The 25292-nt window shown below is 37.4% G+C and overlaps 1 protein-coding gene across 1 annotated transcript; it reads right to left on the reverse strand.

Moving 5' to 3' along the window:
• Positions 1-425: 425 nt before the first annotated feature.
• IL2RB (interleukin 2 receptor subunit beta) lies at positions 426-24870 on the reverse strand. Its single transcript, XM_032221580.1, has 10 exons — positions 24692-24870; positions 21373-21457; positions 20118-20232; positions 18216-18279; positions 16541-16646; positions 11044-11189; positions 7697-7871; positions 5382-5487; positions 3749-3833; positions 426-1271 (listed from the first exon to the last, which is right to left on the reverse strand). The coding sequence occupies exons 2-10, from the start codon at positions 21437-21439 to the stop codon at positions 531-533; spliced, it is 1605 nt and encodes a 534-aa protein (XP_032077471.1). The 5' UTR covers positions 21440-21457; positions 24692-24870; the 3' UTR covers positions 426-530.
• Between the last annotated feature and the right edge of the window lie 422 nt (positions 24871-25292).

A 25292-nucleotide genomic window follows, 5' to 3' on the forward strand; every position in this document is an offset into this window, starting at 1 on the left:
TTGTCTCGGCATTCGTTACTGGACGGAGGAGGGGTTCAGAACAAAAATTAATGTAGAATGTCTAATTCTGTAGCATCAGAGCGTGTTAATATAAGGCAACTTGCAGTTGGAACAGAGTTCTTTTCAGGTGGGGAGGGGGAGTAGAATGTCAAAATACCCAGCCCACAGGCTGGATGAGTCACGTGCTGGCCACGCCCACAACCGGTCCAATGAAGAGGTAGCATCAGAGCATGTTAATACAAGGCAACTGGCAGTTCCTTTCAGGTTGGGAAGGAGAGTAGAACATCTAACTCCTTAGCATTGATGCATGTTAATATAATACTGTATAAGAAATACTGATGATATAATGGTCATTTCAAAAAATTATTTTCTTATCGAGCACCTAGAAGCCAAGAGGAACATACATGCTGAATTTCAAGTTTGTAGGCTTTACAGTTCTGGAGATCTTGTGATGATTGAGTGGTATTTGGCTTTTATATATATAGATAAAGAAACTAATTTGCTCTCAAAAGAGGCTTCCTATTGTGGACTTAGACAGAATGATGACTATAATGTCTCTGAAGATCCCGCAAGGACAAATAGGCTTCTGAGGAACTGGGGATCTGGCTGGAGGATGCAGTTCTGCAGATATCATTGGATTGGCCTTGATTTAAAAACATGAACCTGTCATTTCCCATAACACTGTTAGATAAGTCTTCATTTCTGAGTAATTCTGTTCCATCAGTATTGTGGCTAGATGATTTTGGCTCGCTTGAATCATCTATGGAATACTGCTCAGGGGATTTTGAAGATAAGGCAAGAGGAATTCTCTCTTCTGTGTTCTCATTCTGTTCTACTGTTGATGCTATTGGGAAGTCACCACCTGATGGAAGACTGCCTCTTGAATAACCTTGAAGAAAAGCATCATTTTCCTGGTCACTCATGATGTTGGTAGATAATGCGATATTGTGATTTTCATCATGGAGCGCTTTGTGGAAATAGGAATCACTATTTTCACTATGAGTCAAAGCATCATAGGTAAAATACACCTTGCAGGAATCAATCTCAAGGGAATCAAGATGATGGAATAAGAAATAGCCACGGTTTGTAAAACAGCTGCTTGAGGACTGTCCACTGGTCTCTGTTATGTTCTCAATATTTTCGAAGTATTCCTTAGGAGGGAGAAGATAGGAGTTCTTGCTGCAACTCTGCATTATCTCTAACATAGAGACATTGGAAGCTTCAGCTGTAATATGGAAGGAATAAATGGATGCTGGGGAGGACAACCACTTCTGCTGGTTGGAAAAGTACAGAAAGGGGGTTTAGTATTCAAAATGAGCTGCAGTACATACCTTAACATATAGATGTTCAAGAAATTTTATCCCATTTCCACAAGCTATTGACCTGTAATATATCTGGTTAGTATATTTCATAGATAACAACATCATGTGCCATGTTCCCCAGAGCAATCTCCCCCAGCCTAATGTCTTCCAGATATTTTGGCTCCAACCAGCAGGGTCACAACTATAAGATACTGGAATGGAGATGACTGAAATAGGACAACTTTGGGTTTGAAATTTAAGGTTAAGTTTGCTACAAGAAACTGGTCAAATGACCGTTAAGGGAAATGCATGGGAATTAAGAATAGAAAGGAATTCGAGGTGGCTGGACTTAAATCTCTTGCAAGTGTGAAGGGACTCATGACTTATGGTGTATTTGACCCCTCCCTCAGGCTCGGCCTTGTCATATCCTACAATCTCTTTCTTCTAAAAGGGAAAGGAAGTGACTTCACTCCACTCTACAGCCTCTTTGACATTTCTGAAAGCCAGTTAATGATGGACAGAGGAAGCTAAGAGGTGATTTCCTAAATAATATAGTGCTCCCTTTATCCTAAGGTAGATAAAAGCAAACATTTTAACCCTCACTGTGAATGGATGTTCTCACTGCGGTAACTGCTATATGTAGGGCATTAACTTTATTCTCCTTTCTTCTCATTGAGATCTGTATATAGGATGCTCTCTAGAACTTTTAAGTTTTCTAAACCTTAAACCAAACTAAAATATGATAAAATTTAAATTTATTTAATTAATTAATATGAATTAAATGATTTTCAAAAAAAGGGGTATCTGATAAATTAGGACACATTTAACACATTTAACACATGTGCATTTTTAAATAAATGTGCACAACAGCTTTCAATTAGGTTGCTCATATTTATTTTGCAAATATGGGTAGATATCTTAATATACCCCATTACCCTTTCATTTTGTGTACACATGAAGGAACACATTGTGAAATTAACTTCTAATCCATTTAGAAAAATAAAAACTTTTGTGATGCAGATGAACCGCATAATGATGACATAAAAAAAATATCACCTTTTAGAATGTCTATGCATTCTAACAGCTACCTTACGGCCTTTAACTTTATTGAAGTGGGGATGGTAGCCTTTACCTTATTCTTCATCTAAGTCAAGGGTGCGAATTCATGGGCCACTGGCTGAATATGTTACACTGGCCATGCCCACCCCCCTTTTAGCGAAGGGGGGAAAAGTCGTGATACATCACATGATGATGCTAGTTTCACACCCATGATCTAAGCGTTAAATGTTATTTGAATAGTGTTGTTGGCAAGGAGGGGAGACAATTTTCCTTTTTTTGTTTCAGTTTTGTTTTAGAGGGGAAAAAAGCAAAGATAAACATTTCCTATTACTCTGATAAAAACTAAAAACAGCAGCATTGGCTTCCCAGTTTAGTTTCTTTTTATTATATTTTTTTCAGCCACATGTAGTTTGACCTAAATTTTAAAAGTGAAGTTTTGAATATTATATATCATTTTGGTTGCTTTGATTTTATCAGACAGTTGACCTTTGTCATCTATTACAGATTCTCATTACTCTAGTGGTAGTGACATAAGTGCAACCTTAATTGTCACTATAGGTTCTAAGTAAAGTGTTCGTGCAGAATGTTTTGATCATGTACTATTTAAAGCTAGAAACTACACTTAAAAATAACACATGCCCATATATGACAGGGTGTGGGGTGCGAAGGACTAGAGAAAGCTCATCCTCTTGAATTTATTAATAGCATTGATAATTTGCTAATATGATAGGTTGATATTGAAGATATATTTTGATCTAAATACATACATCAAACTAAAATGTAGGGATGTATGAGAATTATACACAACCCATTTCAAAGTATCCCAACAGTTTGGAGAAGCCCAAAATATATATAAATGTGGATATTTCAGAATTGTACAATTCATTTAAAACCATTGATAAAGTAGCACATCCTACTAGATACAAGAATGTATACAATGTGGGTAAATAAGTACTTATATACAATTTTTATAAAATCAGTAATATTGGTAAAACTAAATAAGACAATTGCCTACTGCTAAACAAATATCAACATTCAGTTAGTAAACAATAAACAAATTTGTTTATTAAGGCTACACTGATTTCACCAAGAATCAGTGATTACAGTGTACTGTAATCTCTGATGAGTAATTTAAGGAATTATTTTTGTGCAATTATTTAAAGACATAATTATGTTAATTCTCCATTTATTTGGTAGTAATAAACATTACTTATTAACAATAATATTGCTAAGTTTCATCTTAGCTTGATTATTTAATCCTGCACCCAGATGTTATTCTATATGCAGTGAGAAGCATGCATCAGGTTAACTCTAGCCTACTTTCTCTTTTCCAGATAGCAGTTATGTCCTAGACTACATATCCATCAATTTCACACACACACCCATACCTGGATATCTCCTCCATGGATACTAGTGAGAGATGGAAAGAACTCAGCTGGATCTGGCAAATTGATATTAAACTTCTTTCTAAAACTAAAATAAACACATTTTGAAAGAGAATGAAAAGTACTATAAGTGTTTGGAGAACTTCACAAGCAAGCACGGAATCAGCAGATTTGGATCAAAACAGTAAATGTTTCTATTTATTTTTGCATCTTTTTCAGAATGCTTTAGAGCAGGGGTGTCAAACTCATGACCCACTGACCGAATGTGTCACATGCTGGCCATGCCCACCCCTGATTTAGCGAAGGGGAAAAAAGTTGTGATACATCATGTGATGACAAAGCATCATCACAGGTTTGACACGCCTGCTTTAGAGGTTGGGTGTTGGTATTTTTGTGGTTATCCTGTTACATAGCAGCAAACTGTAATGTGGGTTTCTCAAATGTATTTATAATGTTGTTCTGGTTTCTAGACTGAGACTGGCCCTATTTCCTGATAGTGGATATCATGGAAGGAGTGATTTCACAGAGGAAGGCAATATAGAATTGGCATATCTGATTTCTAATGGAACACCCTCTTTTCCTTTTAGAAATTCACAATAATGAGAAATTACAAATCCTGCATTGCAAGATTTCAGAACTTTAGAAGAGTTAATTATATTTTCATTAGAAAAAAAAGTTAAATGCAAACTATATTCAGAATTAAAAGATGTAATCAAGTGGAACAAAGGACAAAATGTTGCAGCACTTACTGTATTTTGTCACAAAAAGGTGAAGGAAGTTAAAAATATCTAACTTTTCCCAATATTCATTATTATTTTAAGAAACAACTGATCATATTTACTAGTATGGTTCTTTAGGGATAATAGGACCTGGACTCCAAAATATATGCAGGGTATCAAATAAAGGTTGGTACATAGGTGATGTTCACTCATCTTTGATCTTATTTATCACATATGTTGCCAAAACTTTCTTCTGTTTCACATAGCAAAGAAGCATTTAAGTGATATGAGTTCATGCAATTGAACAGATATGATGATAGAGACCACCTTTTTATTCCTTAATGGAGCTGTCCCCTATATGACTCACTCCATATGCATGGGGCTACAGTTCTCACATTTGGACCACATCAACTGTTTTGGAATGTCCATCGTAATAATCAACCTTTTTTCAATGGAATTAGTTCTACATGACCACTCTATGGACATTTGAACTAGGTTTAAGATCTTTTAGGTCCCTTCAAAGGTTGAGTCTTGTGTGTAATGCTTTCTGAAATGTTCATATATTCACACAATGTGAATGTGTGATCATATTGTCAATCAAGAAAGTGTCACAAAGAATAGTCTCGGAGGAAATCCCCAAGCTGCTGTAAATACAAGAAGTAGTATGTGCTAAGTATGCAGGACATTTTTGATTCAAATAAAATAATGGTCAAACGACCCTGCCTGTAGGTACATATATAGCCGTGGTGGCCCAGTGGTTAGAATGCAGTACTGCAAGTGACTTCTGCTGAGTGCCAGCTGCCAGCAGTTCAGCAGTTCAAGTCTCACCGGCTCAAGGCTGACTCAGCCTTCCATCCTTCCGAGGTTGGTAAAATGAGGACAAAAGTCACAAATGTAAATTTTCAGCTCACTTTTACCGTTTTGATGCTGGAGATACTATCAGCAAGAATATGATGCAGATGGAAATGATGAAACTGCCGACACTGGCTACAATAACTGGAAGGACTGTACTTTGTGGTGGTGCTACACAAACAACCAGAAACAAATAAGTAGAAATTAGCTATTCGTTGAAGATAAGAAGGTCTTATCTGAATATAGAGGGAGATTCATTATGCAAAACAAAATGGGTTCATGGGTGTACAGCTCAATGCAACACTGCAAACTTGAGCTTTTGTTTAATGAATAAGATATTTTTTTGTATTGCTTTTGTAATTATTTTCTAATTATTCTGGTCTTGCTTTTTCTTCAAGTTGCAGAGGATACAATGTTAATTTCTGTCACTTACATCCCTATAGGGATGCTCCAAATCATCCTATGAAGTTCAGAGTTGATTGAAGATCTGAACTGGTTCACATGGCCCTATTTTGGTATACAGTAGCCCTCCCTAATGTGCATCATGATCCTTGCAGAAAACTCATTAGTTCCTATCAGGTTTTTTGTTGTTTTTGAGATTATCCACCTCCGCAGTAAAAAAAAAAACCATAGTATGAGATGTGGTAAAGGGAAACACTAATCTTCAGCACAATCTTTATTTCTAAGAATACTTTCCAAACCCTCCTTAAAAAAAATAAAAATGATGATTGGCTACTAGCCTATGTTTTTCATGCTCTATGTTTTGACTGGATTTGTGTTGTGTTTATTTTATAACAATCATTATTGTCTCCTTCCTGTGCATTTATAGGTCCAAATTTATTGAGCATGCGGAACTTATATTCTATCTTTGACTTGCAATAGTTTTGTGAACTAGCTATTTGTCTTTGAGTACTATTGGTCTGTATCTAATCTAAGTGTTGGAGAATAGCATTCTGAAGGCAAAGAACTGATCTGCAATTCTGAATCCATCTGTAACCAGAGGCACCCATGGGAAACAGAAAACCAGAAAAATCAAGATGGCACTACAACTGGATGAACAAGGTTCTACTTTTGTTACATGTGTCACAGTGGCTGCCAGCCTCACATTTTTATCTCCCCTGTTGACACCCTTGGTTGCACTAGCTTTAGGGTATTTAATTTTAATTGACATTGAGTCTTTATTGATTAGTCCTTGGGCCATATCAAAGTGCAAAGTTCCAGAAACAAATTGTTACTAAAATTTGATAAAAGCAATTTAAAATGGAATTTGATAAAATACAATTTAAATGAAATTGGAATAAAATACGATTTTATTTTTACAGGTAAAAATAGCAGCTATTCTGTGAAAAAGTGGAATGCAGATAGAAGCTAGTATTTATTCATTAGATTTATATCCCACTATTCCTTCAGGATTTAATTTTTGTCCACACCAACAATTCTATAGGATTGGTTGAACTAAGAGATAGACTCTGGCTCAATATTCTCAGTGAACTTCCATGTCTGAAGAAAGACCTGAACTTGTGTTTTTCCTAGTTCAATCCTAACCCAACACATAACCATTATATCACATTTGCTCTTATAAATTCCAGATGTAGCCTGTTGCCCCAAAAATTCCTGAAAAAGTATACTGATTAAAAATTCCTCATGAGACTTTTTGCATCCTGAAGCAAAAGACTCGAACCCAATCTTTCACACATCTAACATTGCAATGCAAAAGTTTTAAAGAGGCACATTAACTTTTATCAATAGGCTCAACTACTCTTTTTTCCAGCTCAGTCTGAAACCTGAAAAAGACTGGCTGTTTTAATTAATAGCAGAGAGGTGCTGTACGTGTATGATCCAGTCAGAAGCATTTCCTAATTCAGATTTTAATTTTAGTTTGTTTTGTTTAATGAAAGTAGTTTTAGAGATGGTTCTTTAAAATAATTTCACTTCTTTGTTTTATAGAATATGTTAGGATTATAAACTATCTGGAATCATACTGAAGATGGTACTATATGAATATTATAATAAATAGATTTCTGAAGGGTGCTCAATCTCAAATGTATAAATGCAATATTTTAAGAAAACTAGGCTTTTGAGTAAACATCTTCAAAAGTAGTCAGACAAGAAATTGTCCCTAATTTTGCATGACTGAGATGCAGGTACCTTAGAATCTGCCCATTCAACATGCTGTACATTAAATTGTAGATTTGTTTGTTTGCCTGAAACTTCCTCCCACATCCTAACTCATATGCACATCACCAGATTTCTTATTTAATTTTTTTTAATGTCAAGTATTATTGTTAAACATCATTTAACAATATTTACGATGTTCTTGGGAGTTATCATTTCAACATATTCTCTAGCGATGACCCAAACCTTCTATTATGCACCTTACCTTTAGGATCTGTCCTCCATCTTAAAGGAGGCATGCTCCATCTGCTCCATATGCTGTTGTAAAATTTCATCTGTTTTACTTTGACACGAATGGCTGCCTCAAACACTGTGTCAGGAGAAAGGTTCTCCAATACTAGCCATTTCTGATCCTGAATTATGGGCAGGATTGTGTCATTCTGCAAAATGGAATTAAAAGCAATGATATTTGAGATGTGTGTAGTTGTAGCATATATAACATTTGCATATTTCCCACCAAATTATGATGGAAAATTCATAGCCTTATAGCTATAGGCCTTAAGACTTAAAATATGTCCCTCCCACCTTTAAATACTCCAGCTTTGGCCACTTTAATATTACTGCAATACTAGCTATAGATTTCAGTGATTGTAAAACATACCCACAAACACACACACACGCACGCACACAGACACACATGCACACACAAACACACAAAATAGACATTGCAACTATTGACTACAAGAAGACTGCCCAACCTACAGTGCCTTCTAGACAGTCTTATCTTCTCCATATACAATATGTTAGGGTACAGTTCACACCCAACCTGGATATTCTAGGGATGTAACACCTTTCAACAGTACTCTCTTAGAGAATTCAGTTCTTTCTGAATTTGTGGATAGATCTCCATGAATCCAAGAAACCTCACAGACTAATATTATATAAATAATGCCTCACTTCTGTTGTTAAAATTTGCAACAACTAAAGATGCATCTTATCTAGGTTAAAATTGAAAGAATGTTTCATTTTTACCACTTAAAGATCCTTCCTCCAAGGAGCACCAAGGTTTTATTCAGAGTTCTCCCATTGCCCCATTTCATCTTCCTGGCACCCTTGCAAATTAAGATAAGCTACATCACCCTGAAGGCTTCAAAGTGTAACTGGGATCAGTGGCATTTGGGGCAGTGGTGGGTTGCAGGCAGTACACCCCGGTACGGGTGTACCGGAGCCAGCCCGGAGCACCGGATACCGTTCCGGTATGGTGCTCCAGAGGGCCTGCCTGCCTGAACTCCTTACCACTGTTTAAAGGATTCTGTGCTTCTGCACAGGTGCATGACACATATAGCGCCTGTGCGACGCTCCGCGGAGCAGCTGGAGCATCACAGAGGCGCTAAGACGCATGCTCACTCTACACACGTTGGAACAGGATTTGCAACCCACCACTGATTTAGGGGTGCAGGAGGAGGATGTAAAAGAAAACCAAGTCAGTCGAAGCAGCCTTACCCCTTTATCAGTAGGTGAACTCTTCCCACTCTGATGGATGCCACTGGTGAAGTTTTGAAATTGGATCTCTCTTGTATAAATTCAGGGTAAATATATGAGCTTGTAATTTTTCCCAGTTTTGAACTGTTGTCAAATGCAATGATGATGGCTGAGCACAACCAATTGTTGTATATTGTATGAAGCCATTACTTGGTATTTAGCAAATTCAATTTGACAATTAAGTTACAATTGATTAGAATTTGACAACTTAGTAACCCTAAATCTTGACGTATAAATCACAGTATCTCGGTTATGTTTGGCTTTGGTTTAACATGTATGAACTCAGCCAGCTGACCAGCTGAAGATGTCTCAAATACATCTTCAATCTCTTGTTGCATCAGGCCATGATCCCATCATGTTTTAAGACTGCAATCATTGTATCAATGCCACCACCCCCCCCCCCCAAAAAAACCACATGTCTTAATGATTATTGTTCAGTTGCACTCACTTCTATTATGATGAAATGTTTTGAGAGGTTGGTAAAGGACTATAAGGTTCCATTCTTTCCCCCTACATTTGTCTCATTACAGTTTGCCTATCGAAAGAACTGCTCTATAAATGATGCACTTTCCTGTGTGCTTCATCTTAGGTTGGCACACCTGGAGAAGGAGATACTCATGTGTGAATGCTGTTGGTTGCTTTTAGTTTGGCATTCAACACAATCATTCCTTGGCATTTGGACCTATTGGGTTTTAATACTCCTTTATGTAATTGGATACTGGATTTCCTTATTGATAGGCCCCAGTTTGTGCGAGTTGGAAGAAAAGTTTCCAACTCCATCTCCTTGAGTACAGGTTCCCCATATGGCTGTGTCTTGAGTCTGCTACTGTTCACCTCGATGACCCATGACTGCAGTATCAAATCTGCTATGAATCATATTGTGAGGTGTGCGGATGACACCACAGTGGTGGGTCTTATCTGGGATGACAATGAAGATCCTTATAGGGGAGAGGTGAAGGCTCTGGTGGATTGGAACAATAAAAGTAACCTGGTTCTAAATGTTAATAAAACAAAGGAGATCATTGCAGATTTTAGAAAGAGCTGGCATAGTCATACTCCACTCAGTATCAAGGATGCAGTTGTAGAGGTGGTCAACAGTATTAAGTATCTGGGGGTGCAGGTAACTAACTATCTGAATTGGTCTCTCCTCATGTCATCCTTAGTGAAGTGTGCAAACCAGTGTCTGCATTTCCTGAGTCAGATGAGGAGAGCACATCTTTCTCCTTTTGTCCTGGCCCCTTTTTACAGAGGCACAACTGAGAGCGTTTTAACAAACTGCATCACTGTTTGGTTTGGTGGCAGCAGTGCCTCAGATAGAAAGCCCATACAGAGAGTAGTAAGGACATCTGAGAGGATTATAAGAAGCTCAGTTCCTGTTATTCAGGATACTCCTTATAAGCGTTATGTGCTTAGAGCTCAAAGCATTGTTAGAGACCCCACGCACTCACTTTAAAGTCTGTTTCTGTTGCTCCCCTCTGAGAGGAGGTTTCAAAGTATTTCTAGCAGGATTACCAGATTCTGTAACAGCTTTGTTCCCTATGCCATCCGTCTGGTAAACTCACAATATTAATTTTTCTTGACATGTACATGTATACATTCAAACTAGACTGCGTTGTTTCTCTGTGTCATATAATATATTTGGAAATATGCATAATTTTGTATTTATTTATTTTGTCATGTTTATGTTGTATATATTGGAGGCGGTGACCCTTTGAGAGCTGTATGCAATGAAATTTAATTTTAATATATGCCAATTAGTGTATATTCAAAGTGACAATAAAGCTATTCTACTCTAACTGTGATTTATTCATCAAAGCATGGTTAAGCGTACAGTGGCCTAGACTGATTTCTGAAGTAAGCCAAAAATTTGGGCTGCAGCCGATTGTTATCAAGCTTCAAGAATAGCTGATAGTTCTTTCATGCCTTTGTACTTGTAGTATACTGTATTGTTTTGTTTTCCTATACCATATTGCTTAGAATGTTATTGTGGGTCCAAAGCAGAATTGCAGAATAAAAAATCACCAGGGGTATAAAAGTTGTTGCCTTCCCCAAAGAAATTTTCCTGCTTACCTCACCATGAGAAGTTGCTCTATACCGTATTTCGTATTCCAGCTTTTCATGTAGGTAGTGGGAGACAACACAAAGTGTCCATGTTAAATTGTAGGAAGGCTTGTGGGCATTTGCCAGTTGAAAGTTGCAAGGAGGCTGAAGCTGGACTAATTTTGAAAGCAAAAAAGAAATTGATAACTCACTTTCTTAATAGTATACTTTAAATATATTTTAAATCGTGGCTATCATAAACTTCAGTAAGAATATAGCAATAGCAATAGCAATAATAGCAATAGCAGTAGACTTATATACCGCTTCATAGGGCTTTCAGCCCTCTCTAAGCGGTTTACAGAGAGTCAGCATATTGCCCCCAACAATCTGGGTCCTCATTTTACCCACCTTGGAAGGATGGAAGGCTGAGTCAACCCTAAGCCGGTGAGATTTGAACCGCTGAACTGCTGATCTAGCAGTAGCCTGCAGTGCTGCATTTAACCACTGCGCCACCTTGTCTCTTATAATTTTCCCCACTTTCCCCATTTCTGTGTATAGTTGACCACAAAACAACAGCCTAATGGCAAGAGAGATAGTTGTCCTATCTAATAATCCTAATTGTTTTCCAATCTACTACAATTATCATCATTGGACAAACAGGGAGCTTGAGTTAGAACACTTTGATGGGCAAAGAAGTTTTAGCCAGCTAAGAAGCAGAAATGGAAAAATACTGCACAATCAGGAATCAAGTGATACTTCCTGTGTTTTATGGAGCCTGGGTGTAACCACTTGCTGGGGACATAGTCACAACAGTTGCAAGGAGATGGGAAGGAATGTGTTCATGCTACCCCCCTTCTCTAACTCACATCAGTTGTTGCTGGAGCTATCCTAGGAGAAATATTTTTGTGAGTAAAGAAGCCTTGCCACATCAAATGCAATCAAAGCGGGGAAACATTTAATGTGTATATGCACATGTGTGCGACAGGGATTCCCTTTGGGGCAATTGCTTCTATAGACCAAGCCACAACAGCTGCAATAAGAGAACCAGGAAGAGAGAGCTTTTTTTTATTCCACACTCCCCTAACTTAGAGCTGTTGTTGCTGGAAGCATTTGGAAGTGCATTTTTTTTTATGGAACCTGCCCATTCAAGATGTCAAATTATGTAGTGTTTGCTACTTGCTAAAAATTACTCATATATCACATTTTCATACTATCTAATCTCATGATTCTTGGCAGGAAACAACAATACAAACTATAGAAAGGCAATAAATGAAATAAAAGCTTGAATGAGGAAAAACAGGCTCCAGCTCAGCCCTGTCAAAACTAAGGGTAGATCTAAGTCACAGGAACTGTAGTGACCTCAAATTTGATTCTCAGTAGGCTTCAGAGGTGATATTCAGTCAGTTCTGACAGATTCTGGAGAACCAGTAGTGGAAATTTTGAGTAGTTCGGAGAACTGACAAATAGGCCGGCCCTGCCCCTGCTTCCTCCCAGCCTCTTACCTGATCTTCTTTTGTTGCCCTGAACAGGAGAACGGAGCTGGAAAGCAGGTTAGTGGGGTGGGGAGGAAATGGGGATTTTGCAGTATCCTTCCCCTGCCACGCCCACAAAGCCATACCCACAAAGCCACACCACACCCACAAAGCCATGCCCACAGAACCAATAGTAACAAATTTTAATCCCACCACTGATAGGCTTTCACTGTCTCATTCAAATTTGTTGTACAATTCTGGAGTCCTCCTGGCCTCACAGTTCTTGTTTGAAGAGTGTGACCAAAGGCACCATTGCATGTGTATTAGTTGCACCTGTTCTTGGACTTCTCATAGACACTCATATATTAGTCATCTCTTGATTGGATTATTGCAATGTGTTCTACATCAGGTTGTCTGGAAGTTCAGTTGCAATGGTGGGGCTTGTTATGGGCATTTCTCATTAAGTTTATGTAATTCCTCTACTCCATGAGCTGCACTAGGTTTATAAACAACATTTTATAGCTGGCTTTCAATCCAGAAGTATCCCAAACGTAGTGAAGTCCTCATTCTCACCTGTGGCACTATGTGTATCCAAAAAAGGACCTTTTCCGGTCCACAGATGACTATTATTTCAGTAAACATTGAGGGTTTGTCTATACATTAGGAAGAACCATTTCAGGATTTGTGCCAAAAATATAACTGTGATGTCTTGTGTATACAGCAGACCCACAGAGACAACCATCAGAGACCTAAAATACAGGGCAGGTGGCTTGTAGCAGATGGGTCCCACCAACAGTAGGGCGGTGCAGTTTTTGTGAAGTCCACAACAATATCAGAAATAAATAACACAGAAGTAATAACTGAAGAGCTGAGAAACTACATCGTTACTTCAGTGTATAAACCACCACTAACTAAGATTAAGAGGGATGAATCGAATACATCTATCAAGGATAAAATAAATTTTGTCACTGGAGACTTTAATTGTCACAGCAGCATCTAGGGATAACTCGATGATAACAGAAATGGGAAGGCTGTGATATAGTGGGCAGATTCAAACAACCTGGCTCTTTTTACATGACAACAAATTATCACCTAGGCCCCTAACATATGGGGTGCCTCAGGGCTCGGTCTTATCCCCCCTACTATTCAACATCTACATGAAACCGCTGGGAGAGATCATCCGCAGGCACGGGATCAGATACCATCAATATGCGGACGATACCCAGTTGTATCTGTCCGCCCCGTGCCAACTCAATGAAGCGGCAGACGTGATGAACCGAGGCCTTGAGGCCGTTATGGACTGGATGAGGGTTAACAAGCTTGTACTCAACCCAGAAAAGACCGAGTGGCTGTTGTGTTTCCCTCCCAAAGATTCGACCAATATTCCATCACTCAGGCTGGGGGGTCAAATTTTACACCCCTCAGAGAGGGTTCGCAACTTGGGAGTCCTCCTGGATCCACAGCTATCGTTTGACCACCACCTGATGGCTGTGACCAGGGGAGCATTCGCCCAGGTTCGCCTGGTGCGCCAGTTGCGACCCTACCTGAATCGGGAGGCTCTCACAACAGTCACTCGGGCCCTTGTGACCTCTAGGCTGGAATACTGCAATGTGTTCTACATGGGGCTGCCCTTGAAGAGCATCCGGCGACTTCAGCTAGTGCAGAACGTGGCCGCGCGAGTGATCGTGGGTGCACCTCGGTTCACCCACATAACACCTATCCTCCGCGAGCTGCGCTGGCTACCTGTCGATCTCCGGATGCACTTCAAGGTGCTATTAGTCACTCATAAAGCCCTGCATGGTAGTGGATCTGGATACTTGAGAGACCGCCTCCTGCCAATCACCTCCCTGCGACCAATTAGATCACACAGATTGGGCCTCCTCCGTATTCCATCAGCCAGCCAGTGCCGGCTGGCAACTACAAGGAGGAGGGCCTTCTCAGTAGTTGCCCCGACCCTTTGGAACGAACTCCCCGTGGAGATTCATACCCTCACCAACGTCCAGGCCTTCCGCACAGCCCTCAAGAACTGGCTAGCCCGTCAGGCCTGGGGACAAGGATAGTTGCCCCTCCCGAATGATGAATGTATGTTGCTTATTACTTTTATTATATGTGTCTATGTTACTGTTTGTACTTCCCCTCCCTGATTTTATGTGAGCCGCCCTGAGTCCCCTCAGGGAAAAGGGCGGCCTACAAATGTTAATAAAATCACAAAAATCACAAAATCACAAAATCACAAATCATCTTAATTTAACAATGGAAGTTAGCGCAGGGGATAGAATCCATACTAATCTGCCATAAATCAGTACATGATTGGAAAGTAGATGTGGCTCTGAATGAAGCTAGCAGAATTATTACCGGATGCCTTAAACCTATCTCTCTAGATAAGATCTACCACCTAGCCAACATTGCCCAGCCTGCTGTTCATAGAGAAGCAGCAGCACACCAAGAGAAGCTCCAATCATTACCATCTAGGCAACTCCTTCTCTATGACCTACAACCAGCTCATCAGAGATTAAAACTCAGGAAAAGCTTCCTTAGATTAATGGAAGACTTTGAAGAATTTTAAAGCAAGAGTGGACTATGGAATGCTACAAAGAACCAACATTGGATGGAAACAATGCAGGAGCTGGCACCTGGGTGTGATGAAACCTGGGAAGTATGGAAATTGTTGAATAGACTGTGCTCGGGTAACCACAAGATCCAGAGGCACTCTGAACAAATGGAGCTATTAAGTGGCTTCTGCTCTTTGTGATTGTAATGGCATGCAAATAACAACACACATCCCGATCAATATATACATGAGGAAATCATGGCAATGCGACAGAACACAATAAATGTTGCTGGTTTCTGGGCAGGATCTGCTTAATTTGTACATATTTTAATCTTGAATTTTATATTTTAAATGTATGTCATATGCTATACCTTATTTTAACTGTGATGCTTTTGACATGAATAAACAAACGTCTGATTTCATTTATGGTCATTATGATGAGTAGACCTCAAAGATAAGGACAGTGGGAGATGATAGAGTTTGAAATTAAAAGATAAGAGATACGTTGAACATGTTCCTGGTCTTAATACTATGAGAAGTGATATTGATTGTGAAATCCCTACACTATTATCATGATGCCAGGTCAGTTAAAAACAAATTTATCTCATATTAAAGGAAGAAGTACATTTGGCAAGTTTTACTGAAATTTGGGTAGACAGTTAACAAGCTGACATTGATCTAACCATGAGTGAATCAAGTATTTTCCTTTGATAAATTGCAGCTTTCCTAGCTTGACCACCTCTAATTATGTTGCAACTATAACTTTCATAGTTCCACTCACATGGATTTTAACCACGTTGACTGGGTTTTTGAAGGAGCTGTAAGTGCAATATATTTGAAGAACCTCGGAATTGGAAGATTATATAATGCCTATATAACTGGTAAAATAGTGGTGGTGGTCTCAAATCCTTTCCAGAACATGGGAGACAACAATAGTTATGCTGAGTCTAATCTGATTCAGCATAAAATTCACAGTTCTCATTATTTCATTTCATCAGCGATCCTGGCAGAAATGTTTCATTCACATGCATACATAAAGTCAGATGACATGGGAAGGTTCTTAATACATGATGCATTCTGAATATTTTGAGCTGTGGGTTTGAATGAATGTTTCAGTTGCTTTGAGAAACTGCAAGCATTCATTATAGTGCTGAATTATGACCTACTTGTGTTATGATTGTTGCTACTTTTTTCTTCTTCTTCACATCATTATTCATTATTTCAGTCCAAAGCTATCATTATCCTTGAGTTTCCACTACTGGTTTAGCAAAGACTGTATTTAATTGGTTGAATGTCTCTCATTGATAGCTAAAATAAAAGATAACAGCTGTTGCCTATATGTCACAATGACTGGGCTGAACCTAATTTCCATTGCATAGTGCTATTTTGGCTACATGAAATATAGCACATGGAATCATAGGAATGGAAAACAGGAAAATATATCATACAATCTAGTGAACTAGCACAGGTATCAAATATCTCCAACCAGACATTTTCAACTTACTGTTCTGAAATGGTTTCATTGTCTGATTATGAATCTCTGTCCACTTCTCCCCAGTATAGCAAGACACAACGAAGAGAATGGTGTCCACAATAGTCAAGCTGTAATCCTAAAAACAAATATAGCACTGTTAATTAAGAACAGAACCAGTTATTCTATCACAGATATTGTTGCGAAGAACAGTACATAAAATAAAAGTATGTCAGATGATGTTCTGTAACTCATGATAGGTATGGCTATTAAATGTTCTTAATTAAAATTGGAGATTTACTATTCAGTTATATAATTTGCAAGGGAACTTTCACACAGACATACTGTAATACTACAGCAGGTCATCTTCACAACGTTATTTTGGGATGCATTTCTGAGTTGTAGCATATGTATGATTTTGTGTGTATGTGTGTTGTATATAGTGATACATTCTTCACAATCTTAAAAAAGTGTCTTTAAATAACTTTAATTAATGTTCCTAGAGCTGGCTTTTATTTATTTTTTTGGAAAGCAATGATTTTGATACTGTTACTATAAGTTTTTTTTTTTAATGTAGTCTTACATGAACTTTTTGAAGAAGGTTTGAAAAGCGTAGTTGGTTCAGAATACTGATCCAGATTTCTGTTCAAAGTTAGGTGACTTACCCATTTTTTTAACACTTTAATTTAATGAAGTTCAGCCTAGCTTCTGGTTTATTTGGGATAGAAATATAACAAATTTCTTTTAAAGTCCTAAATATTTTTTACAATTGTGTCTATCTGTTCAATTATTCCAGAGAATCAAGGCCAATGTAGGTACGATATCTAAGTCAAGATTCTCAATAGAAGGGGATGCAATTCAGAAATGAGGATTTCTTCTCAGTTATGAAAATATGGTAGTCTGTCTCTCCACTCTATCTCTGTTTCCTAATATGGAATTAGGCTGGTATTCATAAGAGAGAAAGGACCTTTTTTATAATGGCTCTGAATCAATTTCCTTTCCCTGGAACTGTACTTTAACTCATTTTTTTAAAAAAAGGTATTCTGAAGACAAATTTTACAACTCTTGATTTTGATGATATTTTGTGTCATTTTTTTTTGTTATAACTTTCTATTCATTTTTTTCTCTAATTAATGTTTTGTGGAAATTTGATACTAATTGTTTTTTTAATTGATGGGGAAATGGTGTTTGCATATTTAAATGTACATTTCAATATTACTTTTAATTTATGAATTGTGATATTAAGTTTGAATTCAATTTCAATTGAAACAAGTAAATAAAATCACCCACAACCGTCAAATCAGTTGTTATACTGTATATATCCTTAAAAGTTTGATGGCTTTGGTGATAGTTGACATATTTCCCCCCCCCCCCCTGCCAAAGTAAAGGGAATGGATCAAAGCAATATGGAGAAGAATAAGAGTGGTATATAATAGAAGACCTGAGTCTTCATATACCAATATCAGTGAACAAGTTAAAGTATTATTGTAACAGAAATTTCAGCCCTATATCTTGAAATGAGGCAATTTTAATATCCTCAAATATGCAGCCAAAGGACAAAGAATTTTTTTGGTGTTGGAGGATTAATCACTTTGTAGCTGTAAGTGTGCTTCATTAAATACTGTTTTTTCCAGCATCATATACTGAGAACAACTTTTGTAAAAAGATTGTTCACATTAGCCAAGATTTTGTAAAAAAGATTACTTACCTCAAGAATCAGCTTACAGCTCCTTATAGTTGTGCCATTCATTTGACATGTCGTAGGTGGTTTCCTGCAAGGAAGACTTGCCATAAGGCACATAAATTTCTAAATTTTGCACATAAACAATTCATTCACACAATGCAAGACAGCAGTTGTAGGATCAGATAATTTGCACACAGGAATAGTTTATTAATTCAATATGACTGATAGAATTATTCTCTAGCCAGGCCCAATTCGGAATATTGATGTTTATGTGAATAAAACTGTAATGTAAATTCAGAATGAAATAGTTATTTCCCAATATTTCTAAATTTATATTTTAAGATTAACCGAGGAAATCTTGCCATTTGGTCCTACGCTGTGATAGCTTGAATCTGAACTTCATGAGAAATTATGGATTTTGGAAGAAATATGATGGAAAAACATATTTGTATACAAACTTTGGAGGTGTAATCTGATTACAGGACTATTTTTGAAATGGTATTTTTTGTGTTTTAATTCTGGTATGGAAGGACTTCATTTGTATTACATACAACCTGGATTCTTTAAAAGGAAAGCCAGCATACGAGCAAAATACATAATAAAGCATGCCTCCAACTCTTTTCAGATAAATTATGTTCAGGTGCCAGCCTGGTATTTCCATTTTAAATACTCCAGATGAGTAAGTATACTTTTGAATGACAACAAATTATAGAACCAGATCAACATTTTAATACATAAATTTCAACTGCACAAATTTTCAAATTTTAATGCATAAATTTAAATATTTTATAAAACTAATAGGCAGGTATAACAAAAGCAAACTGGCCACAGCCAATTTGCCACGGCCAACTTGCCACGGGACAATTCAACAAATACAAAAGTTAAATTAATTTTGATGGAACCATGGCTAATAATAATAAAACAAGGAAAGTCAACCCAGAAATACAAGAGTTACAATATTTTTGACAAAAACATGGTCACCAATAATAAGAGTAACTGAATGAAACAATACAGCATTGAATTGTCTCCCGACATGTTGCCCTGTGGTATATTGGCTATGGTGAATTGTCCCATGGTGATTTGGCCATGATAAGTTGGTCACAGCAAGTTGGCTGGGATGAGTTGGCTATGGTGAGTAGAACATGGTGAGTTGTCCTAGACTCTTCTCCTAGGGCTCCAGAAAGGTTTGGAAACCTGGCTTTGGTCCGAGGCCTGGGTTTGATGCTGATGATTTTTCTAAGGCCTCTGTTTTGTTTTGTTGATTTTGTCATTTATTAGATTATGTGATTGATTATAGCATTTTAGTTTGGACTGATTTTATATTTTTAGCTGTTTTTTTTGGGGGGGGGGGTTTCCTAGTTTGTATACATCGCAGAATCCACTGGAGTTGGGCAGTTAATACATCTAAATAAATAAATAGTAAAATAACTCTCAGAATTCCCCAGCCAACATGGGGAAACTTGCCAAGATTAAAAAACCCTATTTACAGATTACAATATTGTCAATTGTGTTACAAATTAACTTGTTAAACTTTTAACTGAAGAGTGACTTAACCAAAAATTAAGAATACTAAAGAAATTGAGCTTGACTATTTTGATGAAGACAATATATGAAAAAGTTTTACTATCAACCCCAAAACTGGTGCTGATCTCTTCGAGTGGTTACCATCCACATTTTGAGAATCTCAGGGATTAATAAAATTCTTACAAGACAGAAATGCAAATTATTAAGGTGCAGAGGTGTAAGTATTCAAAGTCAATATCTTCCTAAGGGTTTTGAAGACAATGTGCTTGGTGGAAACCAATATTCTATATATCTCTTTGACAAGAGATTAGATGATTTTTTTCCAATGATGAATGACTTTAATAGACCTAGGACAAGTCAAACTGGTTTTTATCTTCTAAGTGCATTTTACTGATTACTTACCCATATTCGACCGAAGCAGTGAGTTGGCATTGCCCTTTCGTAGCATTTTTCACAGGGATCCAGGTGCAAATGACTGTCTCAAATGAGTCATATAAACAATCCAGAACTGAAGAATCTGTTAGTAGAGAGGTGAAAATCTGTTGTGTCATTTCATTTTGTCTTATGCAAAACTCACTATGCCAGATCGGCTGAGCGGGCAAAAGAAGGCTTATTCCTCCCCCCACTTTTTTTTTCTTTTGAGTGGATGAGCAGATTTTGTTATTGGAAAAGATATAATGGATATGGCCAGCCATTGGGCAACACTTTGGTTATGAAAGAAATATTCAATATATCATAGGGTACTTTTTAAATACCAATGATGGGTAAACAATTATGTTGCTCTTTACTGTTTTCCTTATAAACTGGTCTGAGATGTTGATTTCAATAACAAATTATATAAAATTTTTCTGGCACCTAGCCTGCTTTTTCTCATGGAAATCTTACACCCAACCTAGCTCCTGCTTCTATTCCTTCTGGCTCTTCCTTGTCATATGTACATTATTAGCTTCCCCTTCTCTTACTTACTTATTTGAACTATATTTTCCTAATTTGGGTTTGGATCAGAAAGCAGTGGGATAGTTCTGCTTATTTACAAAAACAAATAGCAGTAGCAGTTAGACAAATGTGGGATAAAGCCTCTTTCAACAATCAATCCATTTAATTCAGCCACTTCCCCACTATCTCTGGAACCCTTTTCTCCTCTTCCTTTCATATCACACTGAACAAGATCTGGGGCTCAATAACTTGGCCCCTTCCAAAGCAAGGGCCCCACTACACACCATGATAGTTAGTAAGCCCACATATCATCACCCTGTTGCTTTGTGGGGCCCTGTAAGTGAACAGTTAGAAGAACAAGGTGAAAGAAGCATCAATCTCTACTCATTTTGCTACCTTCTTTTTAAGTCTGAATCATAAGGAGAAGGCAAGCAAATGAATAAAAACACTATCACAAAGCAACAAAGCAAAGAGGGTCACTGATTGTATCTTTACTCAGGGATCCCTTTATGAAACATGCAGATAGCTGAGCACTGGGTTTAGAAGATCTCTTTGGTGAACCATTGCACCTACAGTATACAGAATATACCACAGTTTTTGGTTGTGTTTTGCACTGGGAAATTGGGATCTCAGGGGCACGATTTGAAAACTACTAGATTAGCATTTGACCCTGACACAGCTCTAGTGTTCATTCTGAAATATATACAGAAATCAAACTTACTCTGCCTGGCTCCTGACGCTTGGAAGAATGAAATAATGTAGAGCGGAATGAGCAGGCGGCTCTCCATAACCAGAGATTTGAAAAGCTGTGGGAAATAAAAGAAGTAATCTCAATGAACCTCACCTGAAAAGATGTGCATATTTCAATTCATTCACTCACTCTCCCACTCATCCATTCCCTCATTCATTTATTCTCTGGACGCATCTCACAGAGTTTGCAATTTGATTTCTTTAGTAAAGCCATTCTGTCATAGCCGTTTGATATCTCAACAACTTTGGATAATATCAAAATGGATAACTTACTGGATTTTCTTCATGAGGAGGGAGGTTTATTGTGGTACAAGAGTTCTGCTTCTACTTGCAGGAATTGTATAAAAAAGTGTTTATGTCTTTGAATTCTGACAACTATGCCGTTGTATACCATAAGGCTATTTTGTCCTGGGTGCTATTTTTTTGTATCTGTATGAAGCTTCTGAAGTGGTTATCAATCATTTTTGGGAAAGGAATCATCAGTATGTTTGCTCTACTCATCTCTATAATTTTTTAAATAATATCTAAATCACCCTCTGATTGAATTGATGGAGAAAATGTAAGTCAATTAAGTGATATTTAATGTTGATAAACTGGAGAATGTGTAGATAGAAGTCAAAACCTTGCTTATTCTCAGTGGGTCACTCTGTCTTGGAAATGTTATATAGAAGATATCTGTGAATGTAAACAATATAATTGGATGTCTAAGTGATCTTTGAGGTGAGAAACACCTAAAAGAAGCTCAGCTAAAACATTTCTTAAGCGAAGACTGCTAAGCTATTATTGTCCATACGTTAATGATGCTCAGATTATTGTGATATGTTTTATATGGGACTATCTTTGTACTTGGTTTGAAATGATATATGTATATCCATGAAAGCAGGTTCATTGTTATAATTAGTTATCTAGTCAGGTTAATAATTTTACATATGATATATAAGGAATATTTATTTATTCATTCATTTGTTTCTATCCTGCCTTTATTATTTTTACAAACAACTCATATCCAAAACACCTTCCTCCTTCTATTTTCCCCACAACAATGCAATGAGATGAGTTGGGTGAGAGGGAGCAACTGGTCGAAGGCCACCCAACTACATTTCATGGCTAAGGTAGGGCTAGAACTGATGGTCCCCTGCTTTCTGGTGCCTGACCCACTAGACCCATCTGCTCTTGTAGACCTCAGTTATTGAGATTTTCAGGAGAAATCCAACTGCATGTGCCTGGAACCACAAAATTCCATATTGCAGTTACTGCACTGCCGCTTTCTCCATAACGATAGCTGCTTTCTGGAATGTTCTGTCTAGTGAACAACATTATGCTCCTCCTGTTACATTCTTCTTGAGATTTACAATTCACCTAGGCCTTTTTATATGAATGTGGGATAAAGGGTTTTGTTTTCATTTCCCAAGATTTCTATCTCTTGCCTTTTTTTTTTTTAAAAAAAAAACTTTTTATCATGCATTTATATTTTATAATATCTGAGATTCATTTATATAGGAAGTAGCATAAAATATAATAACAATATCAATGATATGGTTCCTTAAAACCATCCATGTAACTGAAGACCTTCACAGGATACCTCTAGACCTCAAAATGCCATATATTTAATTTTGTGCCTGCTAAGAAACAGGTACCCTGCTATGTCTGATTTTTAATTAGAATTAACATTATTTTAACACAAGCACTAATTGGGAGGCTGACATGCTGCTAACCAAACACCAGACTTCAAGATCAACTTTATTTCTAAGAATGTTACTTGGTCTCTGCAATTATTTCACATGGGCTCATTAGCATGGTTGGAAAATAAAATTGTTGAGTAATTGCAACCTAATTCTTTGACTTAGGAATTAAGAATGGGTGGGACAACACTTAGCTAAGAAAGGACCTTGCTTTATAAAGCAGTTTTGGAAGGCTAAAGGGGAGATGGAAATCATGGTCATCAGTTTACTTACTAGTGTATTGTTTGGGAAGTGGCCATTCCCACCATGGTGGCTGTTTTGTAAATGGACAAAGTCTTCAATGGCAGCCATTTTATAAGTGCATCCAAATTGTTCTCAAAATTCCAAATAGGTTTAAGTGTTTGCTGCACAAAATGTATAAACCTTCTTAGTCTCCACGATCTGGCAGTGTAAAAATGTATTTGCAGCCAAAAATACATCAGGGGACGGGCGTAAAGTATCATGAAGTGCCCTTTTCAGACATTTTTTCCTGATCAAAAACAGCTTAAAAGATGCTACCCATTGAGCATGCAAATGTTCACTGTATTTCATTTCCTGAGTACATTTTCAGTCATTATTCTAATCACTCTGACATTTACACTTGAAGTGGAAAGTTTCTCAAAATGAATTCTTCTTTACGATAGTAGAAGCTATCTCAAAATGAATAGATTCTACACACCACATTTCTTTAGGCAGTTGAGTATTTTCTTTTGAAACCTAAGATTTATTCAGAGTAGTTTCTTTGTCTTCATCAACAACATATGCATAAGGAAACAAAGCAATAGATAACAGGATTCTAGAATTAAGAAGAAGAAGCAGTTGATTCTCTTTTATGAATGTTAAGACTAAAATTATTTCAGGAGAATTTTTTAAAAAAACAAATTTATCAAGTATCAGATTTTGATATTTTTATATAAATATCAAAACTATATGCTCAATATAGTACTAACTTTATTGAGTATTTTGTTTCTCATAATGACCAATCAGATGTCACTGGTTTGCTCACAAACAGGAGGTAAAGATATATGTCTTTCTTGTTGTAGTTCCCCTGCAAATGGCATTTGGGGATACATTATTGTCAGCCCAGGAATAGTTGACTCAAAACTAATATTGATAACACCTCTTTTCTCCAGGAATCTCCTTAATTCCCTTAAAAGCCATCAGGGATAGTCACCTGCTATTAAGGAGACCCAAATTCAAGGCCACCCTCAGCCATGTAAGATCACTTAGTCTTTCTCAACTTCAACCAGTCTTTCTCAACCAAACCACCTCCATGGGGAATTGTTTAAGGTCAGGAATGGAGCACTATGTGTACTACCTTTTGCTGCAGCATCCAGGTCATGTAGAAAAAAGTCAATCAAATGTATAAACAAATAAAGCAAGTTATAACAGTATTCATTCATTTGGATTTGCATAGCACGTGAGGAGTCTCTAATTCACAAATTCCAATTCTTAATCCCATTTCTTTGAAACCTTTGAGGGAAGGATGAAGTTGCAAGATGAGTTGCATGAAAGCTGCTTTATGCATCCTCTCTTAAACTACCCCATTTAACAACATGAATCTATTACCTGGTTTTATGATAATCCTTTTCTGGTCTCATGAGTCAAGTTGGAAGTGCAGTGCTGTTGATCCTGGCTTTTGGTGTGACATCCCAATAACAACTGCAGCTGCTGGATTATTGGCCTAACGATGTGCTATCATCAGAAAGAAGAATGTTCTGGTGCTAACACATATTCTCAACTCTTACCTTTACACAGGAAGCATAGAATGAGACGAAACCCAAAGTATACATTGTAAAGCATAAAAGGCTTAAAAGATGACAGTCAAAAAGCCCCAGGCCACAACATAGACCACTTCCGGATTCGTAAAGTCAGAAAATAGAGGTTTGATATCAAAGCTATTTTTCAAGATGAAAGTCTGTAGAGATTCTCAGTCATCCAGGTCATGGTTATTCCAAAGGTGATTTTTCAGGAGGCAACTGGACTTACTTGTTTTTTTTCTTTGAAGACGTTTCGCTTCTCATCCAAGGAATTTTCTTCCCTCTGACTGGATGGTGGGGAATGGAAGGATTTCTATTCCTGGCAGACAGCTGGTCATTTGCATCCTTTTAGAGGGTTGTTGAAGCACCAATTTCGTTGTATTTAAGTACAATGACAATAAAGATTATAC

The sequence above is a fragment of the Thamnophis elegans genome, chromosome 7 (assembly GCF_009769535.1).
Source record: "Thamnophis elegans isolate rThaEle1 chromosome 7, rThaEle1.pri, whole genome shotgun sequence".
NCBI classification, from domain to species: Eukaryota; Metazoa; Chordata; class Lepidosauria; order Squamata; family Colubridae; genus Thamnophis; species Thamnophis elegans.

Bases quoted from the DNA above. Each gene is read 5' to 3' on its own strand.
- IL2RB (XM_032221580.1), bottom strand. From the start codon at position 21,439: ATGGAGAGCCGCCTGCTCATTCCGCTCTACATTATTTCATTCTTCCAA. The intron at 16,647-18,215 runs GTAAGTAATCTT...ATTTGTTTTTAG, and splicing joins GCTGTAAGCTGATTCTTGAG to GATTACAGCTTGACTATTGT. The intron at 3,834-5,381 runs GTAAAAGTGAGC...TGTTTATTTTAG, and splicing joins GTATCTCCAGCATCAAAACG to TTTTAGAAAGAAGTTTAATA.